The sequence below is a fragment of the Aquarana catesbeiana genome, linkage group LG04 (genome assembly GCF_042186555.1).
Source record: "Aquarana catesbeiana isolate 2022-GZ linkage group LG04, ASM4218655v1, whole genome shotgun sequence".
In the NCBI taxonomy this organism is placed as follows: Eukaryota; Metazoa; Chordata; class Amphibia; order Anura; family Ranidae; genus Aquarana; species Aquarana catesbeiana.
In genome coordinates this window covers 439,841,393-439,855,194 of record NC_133327.1, presented here as the reverse complement: position 1 = coordinate 439,855,194, position 13,802 = coordinate 439,841,393, and the positions used below count along the sequence as shown (strand labels likewise).

Here is a 13,802-nt window from a genome sequence, read left to right as displayed (position 1 = left end):
TTAACCTGGAACCTCATGGCAAAGACCTATCTGAGGATCTGAAAAAAAGAATTGTTGTTCTACATAAAGATGGCTAAGGCTATAAGAAGATTGCCAAGACCCTGAAACTGAGCTGCAGCACGGTGGCCAAGACCATACAGTGGTTTAACAGGACAGGTTCCACTCAGAACAGGCTTCGCCATGGTCGACCAAAGATGTTGAGTGCACATGCTCAGCGTCATATCCAGAGTTTTTCTTTGGGAAATAGACTTATAAGTGCTGCCAGCATTGCTGCAGAGGTTGTGGGGGGTCAGCCTGTCAGTGCTCAGACCATACGCCACACACTGCATAAAATTAGTCTGAATGGCTGTCGTCCTCGAAGGAAGCCTCTTCTAAAGATGATGCACAAGAAAGCCCGCAAACAGTTTGCTGCAGACTAAGGACATGGATTACTGGACCCATGTCCTGTGGTCTGATGAGACCAAGATAAACGTATTTAGTTCAGATGGTGTCAAGTGTGTGTGGTGGCAACCAGGTGAGGAGTACAAAGACAAGTGTGTCTTGGCTTCAGTCAAGCATGATGGTAAGAGTGTCATTGTCTGGGGCTGCATGAGTTGCTGGCACTGGGGAGCTACAGTTCATTGAGGGAACCATGAAATGCCAACATGTACTGTGACATACAGTGGGGACGGAAAGTATTCAGACCCCCTTACATTTTTCACTCTGTTATATTGCAGCCATTTGCTAAAATCATTTACGTTCATTTTTTCCTCATTAATGTACACACAGCACCCCATATTGACAAAAAAACACAGAATTGTTGACATTTTTGCAGATTCAGAAAAACTGAAATATCACATGGTCCTAAGTATTCAGACCCTTTGCTGTGACACATATACCGTATTTATCGGCGTATAACACGCGCCGGCGTATAACACGCACCCCAAGTTTAGGAGGGAAGTTTAAGGGAAAAAAACTTACATTTAAATGCCCATCAATGCAGCGTTATCGTGTCCATCTGCAGCCTTGTCAGTGCAGCCTTGCCCCAGTGTCCAGTGCAGCCTTGTCAGTGCAGCTTTGCCCCAGTGCAGCCTTGTCAGTGCAGCTTTGCCCCAGTGCAGCCTTGTCCCCAGTGGTCAGTGCAGCCTTGTCCCCAGTGTACATTACATGATCGCCGCCGACATACACAAGTTTAGTTTGTATTTTTAAATATGGCGCCGCGGAGTTCGGAGGGACTCGGCGGCGCTGAACGAGCGCCGCCGAGAACACAGTGACTGGGCGGAGCCGAGATACACATAGCCGAGGGTTCTCGGCTCTTCTCGGCGCCGTTCACAGTCACGCCCAGTCCCTATGATGGACATAACACAGGTCTAATGGCGGGACTGTGAACGGCGCCGAGAAGAGCCGAGAACCCTCGGCTATGTGTATCTTGGCTCCGCCCAGTCACTGTGTTCTCGGCGGAGCTCGTTCAGCTGAACGAGCACCGCCGAGTCCCTTCGAACTCCGCGGCGCCATATTTAAAAATACACGCTATGTGAATGTCGGCGGCGATCGCTCCGATAGATCACAAAATAGCTGGTATCGGCGTATAACACGCACCCACGATTTTCCCCTGATTTTAAGGGGAAAAAAGTGCGTGTTATACGCCGATAAGTACGGTATTTAACTCAGGTGCTGACCATTTCTTCTGATCGTCCTTGAGATGGTTCTACACCTTCATTTGAGTCCAGCAGTGTTTGATTATACTGATTGGACTTGATTAGGAATGCCACACACCTGTCTAAATAAGACCTTGCAGCTCACAGTGCATGTCAGAGCAAATGAGAATCATGAGGTCAAAGGAACTGCCTGAAGAGCTTAGAGACAGAATTGTGGCAAGGCACAGATCTGGCCAAGGTTACAAAAAAAATTCTGCTGCACTTAAGGTTCCTAAGAGCACAGTGGCCTCCATAATCCTTAAATGGAAGACGTTTGGGATGACCAGAACCCTTCCTAGAGCTGGCCGTCCGGCCAAACTGAGCTATCGGGGGAGAAAACTGTCCACCAACGTTTACCATCCAACCTGACAGAACTGGAGAGGATCTGCAAGGAGGAATGGCAGAGGATCCCCAAATCCAGGTGTGAAAAACTTGTTGCATCTTTCCCAAAAAGACTCATGGCTGTATTAGATCAAAAGGGTGCTTTCTACTAAATACTGAGCAAAGGGTCTGAATACTTAGGACCATGTGATATTTCAGTTTTTCTTTTTTAATAAATCTACAAAAATGTCAACAATTCTGTGTTTTTCTGTCAATATGGGGTGCTGTGTGTACAATAATGAGGGAAAAAAATGAACTTAAATGATTTTAGCAAATGGCTGCAATATAACAAAGAGTGAAAAATTTTAGGGGGTCTGAATACTTTCCGTCCCCACTTTACTGAAGCCGAGCATGATCCCCTCTCTTCAGAGACTGGACCGCAGTCTCTGGACCGCATAATGACCCCAAACACACCTCCAAGATGACCACTGCCTTGTTAAAGAAGCTGAGGATAATAGTGATGGACTGGCCAAGCATGTCTACAGACCTAAACCCTATTGAGCATCTGTGGAGCATCCTCAAATGAAAGGTGGAGGAACGCAAGGTCTCGAACATCCCCCAGCTCCGTGATGTTGTCATGGAGGAGTGGAAGAGGACTCCAGTGGCAACCTGTAAAGCTCTGGTGAACTCCATGCCCAAAAGGGTTAAGGCAGTGCTGGAAAATAATGGTGGCCACACAAAATATTGACACTTTGGGCCCAATTTTAGACATTTTCACTTAGGGGTGTACTCACTTTTGTTGCCAGCAGTTTAGACATTAATGGCTGTGTGTTGAGTTATTTTGAGGGGACAGCAAATTAACACTGTTATACAAGCTGTACACTCACTACTTTACATTGTAGCAAAGTGTAATTTCTTCAGTGTTGTCACGTGAAAAGATATAAAATATTTACAAAAATGTGAGGGGTGTACTCACTTTTGTGAGATACTGTATATATGCCAACATTCTCCATTTTCAATATAATTGATCAACCTACCTGGTAAATTGTATAACGGGGATATTGCATCTATCTGACAATGCCCACAAGGGTTCCTACATAAATGAGAATCGATTCCTTACTTAGAAAACACCAACCAGTCATTACACCATTCGCTCAAACATCCCAGATGAGGTGTACACTCACCACCTCTGTGGTGCGTATGGTGCTGACTGACTAGGGGTGCACCAAATGGAAATTTTGGTGACGAAAATGCAGGATGCACTTAGCCGAAGACTGAAACCAAGTCCAAAAATGACAGTTTTTAAAAAATATTTATATTTTTATATATATTTGTATTAGATTTTTTTAATTAATATCAATTTAAATTCATATTAATTTATTGTTGGCCGTTATTGGCACCTTTTTAGTGCAAGAAAAGCTCTAGAAAAATGCAGTCTGCAGTCTCTAACCATTTCTTGTATCATGTCCTCAGTAACCTACATTTAAAACGCCTGTTTTGCCGCGTGTGCATTTAGAAGCATTTGAAAAAAAATATTTTTTTTGGCTATTTAAAAAAAAAAAAAATTATATATATACCACGTTTAGCCACGTTTGGAGCTTGAAATGCCTCTAAGCTCAGCTTTTGAACTAATTTTTTTTTTGTTTTCTAAAAAAGGCCTCTAAACTCAACTGCCTAGAAACGGCTATAAACGACCCTGTGTACGTGTACTGATAAAATAACATAGAGGAGAGTTCCGGAGCAGTTGAAAAAAATGCCCAATTGCTCCTAAACATCCGTTTAGCAGCAGCAGTCTACATGAGGCCTAACCATCTCTTGTATCATGTCTGCAATCTCTTAAACACACTGCTAATAGTATTGGCAAAATTTCCTGGCCGCAGTAACAATGTCCCACCTCCTGTGATCATGTCACAATGATTCAACTTCCCGGCATTGGATCAGTGTGCCGTCCATCACAGGAGATGGGACAATGTTTCTATGGCCGGCCAGACAATTCAGCTCTGTGACACAGGGAGATCTCTGCTCTCTTTTTTTTTTGTTTTTTTTTTTTTTGTTTTCAAAAAATTTTATTAAAGGTAACAAAGTCAGTATACAAAAAGATAAGAATATACATCCTTCAGAGTTATAGGAATGTCATTTAGAACAATATAAAGATGTGCAGTCATGTTAAGCAATAAGACCACCTTGACCATACAGTGGCCCTCTGTATTACACTCAGAATTAGCTAAACTCCACAACCCTGAAGGGTGGTTATACTGGTGAAAAGAAAAAATACAAGTAAGAGAAACAAAAAGTAAATAACAAAGTATTATCCAATGTAATCTATAAACGGTCAGTCTTGAAGTCTGAATAGAAACCACGGATTCCATTTGGCATCAAATACCGGAATGGAATCGTGTAGGGTGTGGAATATTTTCTCAGCTACCATCGTACTGTCTATACGTGAGATAATTAGAGCAAACGGGAACGTAGAGGATTTCCAGTGCAATGCAATGACCCAAAGCATAGCTACACAAATAGAATGGATTAATCTCATAAGGGGTTTGGCTATATCAGGGATGTCTTGAAATAGGATGCAATGGTGGAAAGTGAGATTAATAGAATTTCCAGCCAATTTATCAATCAGTTTTAAAACCTCTTTCCAGGTGGGTTGTAGCTTTTCACATTCCAGAATACGTGTATGTGTAGGTGCCTATGTGGGAACAACCTCTGAAGCATCTGGGAGAAACCTGCGGATAAATCCTGTGGAGACGGGCCGGGGTATAGTACCATCTAGTTGTAAGTTTAATGGCTGTCTCCCTGATTGTCAAGGATTTTGTGCATTTGCGTATGTTTTGCCAACCTTTATCCCAGTCTAAATCCTCCTGGTCTAAGGCTAATTCTTGTTCCCATTGTGATCTATACTTCAAGGTAGGTATTTCATCAGCTGATTCCAAAGAGCTATAAATATGTGAGATAAGACCCTTTTGACGAGGAGCTGTGTGGCACAGATCCTCATAGAGTGTTGTAGTGTCTGCTGGGGGGTTGGGTTAGTGTTGCTGAAAAAAATGTCTGATTTGAAGGAAACGGTAAAATTCTCCATCTGGAAAATGATATCGAGTTTTAAGTGTTGAGAATGTGATAAATTTGGAGTCAACCAGAAAATCCCCCAGAGTAATTGGATTTTGTTGGGTCCACGCCATGAAGGACTCCGGGTGGTCATATGCCGGGGGGAATCTAGGATCACCAAGATAGGCGGGTCCAAGGGGTATTTGAGAGGAGAGATTGTATCTAGACTTATAAGTCTTCCAGAGTTTCAATCCTATTGACACTACTTGGTTTTTGGTAGAAATGTCTGGGGAGGAGGGGATCAAGGACCACATTAACCCAGGAAGATATAGGGGAGCAATGGAATCCTGTTCAAACCTGACCCATGGGACCCTGGAGTCCCTAATGTTCCATTGTGCTTGTTGTGCGAGTCTACTGGCTATATAGTATAGCCAAATATGGGGGACACCCAGACCCCCCCCCCCCTCTTTGGGGAGCGGTAAAGGATCTCCCTAGCGAATTTCGGGGATTTGTCCTGCCAAATAAATTTATTGAAATGTGCTTGAAGGGTAAGTAAGTAAGATTTAGAAACTCTAATTGGGAGGGAACGGAACAGGTAAAGTAACCTGGGGAGTATTGTCATTTTTAGAGCTATGATCCTACCCAAGAAGGAAATGTGAAGCTGATTCCAGAGTTTAAGGTTTTTTTTCAATTTAGAGATCATGGGAGGATAGTTAGCCTCAAAAAGTTTGCAGAAGTCACCAGTCAGATCAATGCCTAAATATGATAGGTGAGTTTCGGCCCAAACAAAGTGGAAGGCACTCTTAAGGGGAAAAACCTACCGGGAGAGCAACCGAATTCGAGGCATTAATCTTGAGGCCAGAGACTCCCGCAAACCTCGACAGAGTCTGTAAGAGGTTGGGTAGGTTGGGTAGAGAAATGTGGGGGTTAGTTAAAAACATGAGGACATCGTCTGCATACATACAAAATTTGTAGGAAGAGGGACCTTTAGTGTGGCCGGATATATCTAGGTTGTTGAGTATTGCGAACGCTAGAGGTTCTAGGGCAAGAGCGAAGATTAAGGTGGATAGTGGGCACCCCTGCCTAGTGCCCCGTCCAATGGAGAAGAAGTCAGAGCTACATCCCGGAATCTTAACGCGGGTTTTGGGGTTTAGATAAAGGGCCTGGAAAGCATGTAAAAATTTGTCCCGAAAGCCCATTCGTTGTAAGATGGTAGAAAGATAACTCCAGGAGACGCTATCAAACGCCTTGTGTATGTCTAGGCTAAGGAGTTTACGGGAGGACAGATTGGCGTCTTGTATAATATTCGTAGCTAACCGTATGTTATCTGTAATGAATCTGTGAGGTATAAATCCAGATTGGTAGGGAGAAATAAGCGAGGAGATAATGGACGCCAATCTGTCTGCTAGGATTCTACTAAAATTTTTCAGATCATTATTCATGACCGATATTGGTCTATAATTCTGAGGGAGTAAGTGGTTTTTGTTTGGTTTCGGGATCAAGGACATATTGGCCAGCAGCATTTCCTCAGGGAAACTCCCCCCTTGCAGAACCCAATTAAATAGTTGCACTAAACTAGGTGAGAGAAGGCTTGCAAATTTTTTGTAGTATATGACCGAAAAGCCATCTGGGCCCGGGGCTGAGCCCGTCTTCAGAGATTTGATCACATTGAGTACCTCTGAGGTAGTGATAGGAGCGTTGAGTTTCTCTAATTGTGCTGGGGAAAGGGAGGGTATAGATATCCCTTGGAGCCACTCATCTTCAGCCAGTGTGGGTGGCTTCTGGACAGGTGCCAGTAGGGAAGAGTAGAATTGTTCAAAAATTCGAAGTACCTCTTTGGGATGGGATGTGGATAAGCCTGCTCCCAGTGCTAGTTTATAAACATGTGGGGGGCGAGAGGACTGATTGAGCCTTCTGGCAAATGAGGTTGAGGCAGTGTTATTATGAAGTAGAAATTTGGCTTTAGACCATCTGAGAGCCTTTTTGGTCTTAGAAGAAAGAAGTGAGTCTAATTCTAGGCTCTTCTGATCGATCAGTTTTCTGGTGGACTCCAAGCCCAAAGAATTAGTATTTTTATATAGACGGTCAAAGTCCGTTGTGAGGTCATAGATTTTTTGTGTATGCGTTTTTGTTATGGGAGGAGGCGACGCTAATTAATTTGCCCCTCAAAACCGCCTTATGAGCCGTCCAAACAATCGGGGGCGGGGTTTCAGGGAGGGCATTAAGCGAAAAATATTCCTCAATGGACTTAGCTGTCTCAGATTCTGACACTAAATCTGATAGCAAAGCCTCATTTAGTCTCCAGGTGTAGGGGATGGGGGCCAGTCTTATCAAATCTGTTGTAAAGGAGGTAACGTGATGATCCGACCAAACACAGGGGTGGATCGTGCTGCCAGTGGAATTAGCTAATATGATGGGGGTAGTGTAAATATAATCCAACCTGGCATAGCTGTTATGGGGATGTGAATAAAAGGTAAATTCCTTACAGCCCATATTGTGCTTTCTCTAGGTGTCCACCAGCTGGTGGTTTAAAAGGCCATGGGTTAGCGACTTGGGGAAGGCTTTGGTAGCAGTTGTGGAGGAGGATCTATCAAGTGTGGGGTTAGCCACTAGGTTGAAATCCCCCCCTCCCTATAATCATATGGGGGGATTCCAAGGAGGCCAATCTGTCAAAAAAAGACTTAAAAAAGGATGCAGGTGCGTCATTAGGGGCGTATATGCTGGCTATAGTAACTTCCCTATTATGCATTACTCCTTTGATAATGACAAATCTGCTATCCTTATCTTTATAGCTTTGCTTAATCTCCATAGGAATGGAGGAATGTAACAGAATGGCAGCACCCCTGCTTTTGGATGAGTGAAGGGAGTAAAATAATTGAGGAAAATTTCTATGAAAAAATTTTGGGTGTGAGGAATGAGAGAAGTGAGTCTCCTGAAGTAAAAGAATCTTGGCGCCTATCTGGCCATAAAGATCAAAAGCTTTACACCTTTTAGCAGGGGAGTTAAATCCTTTCACATTATGTGAAATACAGGTGATTACCATGTTAAGTTAATACAGCACTATCAGGCAGAAAAGGTACAGAACTGACCATGCAGGAAGGAATTAGTACTAAGCATATTAGGCCCAGCAAGGACGCTGCCATTACACCAAACAACCAATGGTAAATATGGTACAGATTGATCTTATTAAGTCGGTAATAAAGGAAGAACATACAAATCTCGCAAGTATAGTATAGGGAGAGCAAATATTCCAGACTATATATTGACTGACCAATAAAAAGGAAAAAAGCTGTACAAATGCACAAAACCAAAAAAAGAGAAATTTGTAAAGTACTGTAAATAGACATGAAGTCCAACTTCAAAAGTGGATCAGGTCGAGTAAAAAGTAAAGAACGTTACCTGAAAAAAAAACGACAAGAAAACTTATGCGTGAGACAACTAGGTCTCGTACCCAGCCGGACTGCAAAATCCCACTTGTGGGATTGCAGGGTGAGAAACCTGTGGGGCTGACAAAAGGTAAAAAAAAAAAACACACAAAAAAAAAAAAAAAAAAATTCTAATAGAAGTATATTGCCCGAAGTTTCAAAGAGAACCTTTGCTGGGTGGGGTGAACATGCAACGGCTCCGTGGGACAGTCGCCTGTAATAAGGTGATGGAAAGTTCGGTGCAATGCGTCTCAAGGAACAGTGGAGTGATAGGCAGCAAACCTGTCATCGGGGATGCTCAGCGGGTCCCTCTCCAATGTCATATCGGATCCTCCTTCTCCCACTCCTGGGTGGTGGGGTTTGCCAGATGGGAGCCGGACGAGGGGTCGATGGTGGCCAACGGATTGCGGCTGCGTCTAGGAGGCCAAGTTTCACCAGAACTTCCTGGCCCTCGTGTAGGGAAGAAGCAGAGAAGGTGGTTCCATTGTGGGGGCCCAGCTATTTAAATGGAAATCCCCATCTGTAGCGAATGTGAGCAGATTGGAGTGCGGTGGTTATTTCCTTCAAGCCTCTGTGTCTATCCAGGGTGGTCGGGGAGATATCTGGATAGGATGATTATCCAGGGTAATCCGTTGTTTGTTTCGGGCAGCTCTCAGAATGTCCTCTTTAATGAGAAAGTCCTTCATGCAAAGGACTACATCCCTGGGGGGCTTATCATCCGGAGGTTTTGGGCGAAGTGCCCTGTGGATGCGGTCACACTTGAAAGCTGCGGAGTCATAGTCCGGGAGTAGAGATTTAAATAAACATTACAGCAGGAATTAATTCAGTCTCTGATTCCGGGATACCTCTTAAACGGAGGTTATTGTGTCTGTTTCTGTTGTCGAGATCTTCGACTTGGGCTTGAATCGCAGAGAGTGCCGTAGCCAGAGTTTCATGCTCTCGACTGAGATCGTTGTAGGCCAGGGGGAGCTCATCATGCTTGGTTTCAAGGAGCTCAGTGCCTGAGCCTAAGGCCGCAATTTCTTGTGATAGCGTGTGGGAAGTTTTATGTAGTTCCGTCTGGAATTTGGTAGCCAGTCTGGTGTACATAGCTTCCAGACTGATATCAAGATCAGCCTTAGAGAGGGTGGTGTGGTACTCACTCGTGCTGCTTGTGGTTGGAGAGGGATTCGGTCGTGACGCAGGAGCCGGAGCAGGAGAATCCCCTCTCCCCGCCGCGCCATCTTGAGACATGCTGTATGTTTCCTGCATGCGGAGGAGATAGTGGGTTAGGGTGTTCTGAGCCGAGCTTCGGTATTTCCTTCTCCTCGACGGCATGCCCCAATGTTGGGTGGCTCGAAGGGTGCAAGAATCGCAGTTATTTGAGCTGTTAATAGCCCTCGGGAAGCCGTTAAAGACCCGGGTGGAGCGGAGCTACTGTGTCAGGCGTCCATTTCCTTTGGCGCCGCGCATGCGCCTCCTTTTTTTTTTTTTTTTTTTAACAAGGTTTTTTTACCAAAAACATGCAGCAGAATACATATTGGACTAAATTATATGAAGAAATTTTTCAATTTTATTGGATATGTTTTATAGCGGAAAGTAAAAAATATAGTGTGTTGGTTTTTTTTTTTTTTCAACATTGTCTGTCTTTTTTTGGTTATAGCGCAACAAATAAAAAATGCAGTGGTTTTCAAATGGCATCAAATGAAAGCTCTATTCGTGGGGGAAAAAATGACATAAATTTTATTTAGGTAGAGCATTGCAATTGTCCGTTTAAAATAACGCAGTGCCATATCACAAAAGGTGGCTTGGTCATGAAGGGGGTAAATATTTTGGAGAACAAGTGGTTAATTTTACCAGTTTTCTCAACTAAGGGGCCTATGGCTTGCGTTGTCAGTGCATTTTAATGGTTAAATGCCAAAATGTTGAATTTATTCCTTGCATGTATTTTTGTTCTACTTCGTCGTCGTCTTCCCCTTTTTTTTTTTTTTTCTTTAATACATTTTCATCTGCTTAATGTGCATTTTTTTGCCTTTTTTTTTTTCAGCAGAGCATGCTTTCAACAATGAGATGAGGTTGGGCTCAACCTAGAACTGTCCGATTAAGAACAGTTCTGCACAGGCAATATACGAATGGCCCAAGGAAGCTCGCAAGTTGACTTTCAGGTTTTAAATGACCTGCGACAGAAATTCCCAGAGGTGCCTGAAGTAGTTGTTTCACGGTGCATGCTACAGGTTAGTATTTCAAGCTTACTAGTTTATGTAGTTTCAGGATATTGCACAACTTAATCCGTATGATAGGACATTTTGGCTTTTAATGGTCTGCTACACAGTAGCGTGTTGATCAGTTATATACAATTGTGCTCAAATGTTTGCATACCCTGGCAGAAATCGTGAAATTTTGGCATTGATATTAAAAAAATATGACCATGCCAATGAAATGTCTTTTATTTAAGGATAGTGATCATATAAAGAAATTTTTAGCACATAGTTGTTTGGCTCATTTTTGAATCGTATTGAAAACCTAAAACACCCAAATGTCCCTGATCAAAATGTTAAATACCCTGGAATGTTTGACCTAGGTACCGACACACAAGGTGACACATGCAGGTTAAAATGGCAATTAAAGGTTCATTTCCCACATTTATGGCTTTTTAAATTGCAATTTGTTTCTGTGTAAATAGTCAATGTATAATTTGTGTATAAATAGTCAATGAGTCTGTTAGCTCTCACGTGAATGCATTGAGCAGGCTAGATACTGAGCCATGGGGAGCAGAAAAAAACTGTCAAAAGAGATGCGTAACAAGGTAATGGAACGTTATAAAGGTAGAATAGTATATAATAATACTTTCTGGCAACTTAGCCATTTGCAAACTTTTGATCAGGGCCATTTGGGTGATTTCTGTTTTAAAAAGGAGCCAAGCAACTATGTGATCATGGCTTCATATGATCATTATTTTTGGCATGATCAGTCATGTTTTCATTATCAATGCCAATTTTTTTGCAATCTCTGCCAGGGTGCAAACTTTTGAGCACAGCTGTACTTGCAAAAAAAGCAATGGCGTTTGTAAAAAAAAACACTATTTCTCTGCATTACCATGTTGATGTTAACTAGGTGCACTGTAAAAAAAAAATCCATGAACTACTTGATAGTGTGCACATGAGAGACCATTTGCAAATTGTTTCTCATTATTGATTAGTAGCTCAGATCGATTTGGGTCAAAGCAGGAATCATGCATCCAAATTTGACCTGCTTCTGACGACAAATTAATATTCCAGTACAGTATATAAATAATCTGACATTTATTAATACTCGTTAATTTTTTACTCACCCAAATTCTAACTAATCCCAAGATTTGGGTAAACCTGAAATACAGGTTGAGTTACAGATACACATTTTCATTCAAATATCCAGACAATGTTATAAGTCAGATCCATCCAAAACTTGAGCAGGTTTTAAAGAACAAAATGCATCAATGAAAATCATTCTGAACATCTACTTTGTCTCTCAGCAAGTGATCAAAGCCTATTTACCGTATGAAATGAACAGTGAAATTATTTTAATTGATTTGTTGTTTTTTTTTTTTTTTTTTTTTTTTTTTTGAATTAACATTTTTAGCTTTCATATTTTTTTCCCACACTTTTTAAATTTCTGTTTTGTGTTTTATTTTGTAGCACAACAATAATTTGGATGCTTGCTGTGCAGTCCTTTCTCAAGAAAGCACAAAATACCTATATGGTGAAGGTGACTTGTCCCTCACAGATGAAACTGGCATTGCTGGTTTAAGAAATCACATGACATCCCTCAATTTGGATTTACAGTCTCAGTACCATGAAGTCAGGGATGGAAGTAGAATGAATGGAAGCAGTAGAACTTTGACTCACAGTATAAGTGATGGCCATCTTCAAGAAGGGCAGTCCAACAATGAACTGTATCCGCATGAGCCACAGACTGCCCCTGCCAATGTGCCTTCCAATTTTAATGTTTTTGGGGTTCCCAATAACCCTTCAAACCCTGGTCATCAGTTTGGACTCCATTTAGGCAGCAAAAGTTCATCTGGCTTACAAACTCCCAGATTTAACCCCATCATGGTTACCTTGGCTCCAAATATTCAATCTACTCGAAATACTCCAACATCTTTGCATATACATGGCGGGCCACAACCTGTGCTTAACAGCCCACATGGAAATTCTATCTATATTAGACCTTATTTCACGTCTCAAAGTGGCACAACACGACAAACACCCCAGCAACCTGGTTGGATGTCTCAGATTCCCACACAACAGCAGGTTTTTCATCCCTCACAACCAAATCCCTGGACAACACTTCCTTCTTCATATACTCAGTCACATACCTCAGCACAATCTAATCAACACGGTCACCAGACTTCTCATGTGTATATGCCTATTAGTTCACCCACAACTCCACAAGCACCAGTGCTTCATTCATCAGCAGGTGGCTCTCAACCTTCCACCCAGTACAACATTCAAAATATCTCCACTGGGCCCAGGAAAAATCAAATTGAAATTAAACTTGAACCTCCACAAAGAAGCAATCCAAATATGCTGCGTTCCCAAAGTTCTCGAAGTTCCACTAATCCCTCTACTTTGAACACCCCAACAAGGAACCAGCCCACTGTTTACATTGCAAGCCCTCCAAGCACAGACGAGATGATTAGCCGGAACCAACCAAAAGTCTACATCTCAGCTCCTGGTGGTGATGACCAGGTTGTTAGGAATCAGCCTACCCTCTTCATTTCAACAAATCCAGGGGCTGCAAGTGCAGCAAGGAATGTCTCGGGACAAGTAAGCATGGGGCCTGCTTTCATTCACCACCATCCACCAAAAAGCCGAGCTCATGGAAATAACAGCTCGGCTTCTTCTCCACGCGTTGTAGTGACTCAGCCTAATACAAAATATACTTTTAAGATAACCGTCTCCCCGAACAAACCACCTGCAGTTTCCCCTGGTGTTGTATCGCCAACGTTTGAGCACACAAATCTTCTTCCATTTGCAGAATCAGACGGCATCCATCATTTAACAGACCCTGTTGTAGGACATGATCGAATAAGCGATGCAAGGAAACTAAGTGTGGGGTCAGATGATGCAGCATATACACAAGGTAAAGAAACTCACTTTTAATTTGATGCTTTATTATGCATTTTGTATGACCTAATCTCTCTAAGCTATGCCAAAAAAGCAAGCAGAGGGCAAATGAGAATATTCATCGGTATTCCTATAAACTCACTGCAGCTGATCTTGTTCCACTTGTAGGCAAAAAAGTGTAGCGCGACACTTTTTCATATATTCATATAAATCTTGTATAAATATAAGTGGTTGAAAAATTATATATA

At 42.4% G+C, this 13,802-nt stretch overlaps 1 protein-coding gene across 2 annotated transcripts in view; it reads left to right on the top strand.

Moving 5' to 3' along the window:
* Positions 1 to 13,802, top strand: part of TAB2 (TGF-beta activated kinase 1 (MAP3K7) binding protein 2) — a 162,012-nt gene that overhangs the window by 93,843 nt on the left and 54,367 nt on the right. Inside the window, exons 3-4 of one of the 2 annotated variants that reach the window (XM_073627441.1) lie at positions 10,500 to 10,683; positions 12,124 to 13,570. In XM_073627441.1, the coding sequence (XP_073483542.1) occupies positions 10,582 to 10,683; positions 12,124 to 13,570 (1,549 nt within the window). In that variant the 5' untranslated portion in view covers positions 10,500 to 10,581. Of the gene's footprint in view, positions 1 to 10,496; positions 10,684 to 12,123; positions 13,571 to 13,802 lie in introns of both variants that reach the window. The other variant, XM_073627440.1, reaches the window with a different exon arrangement.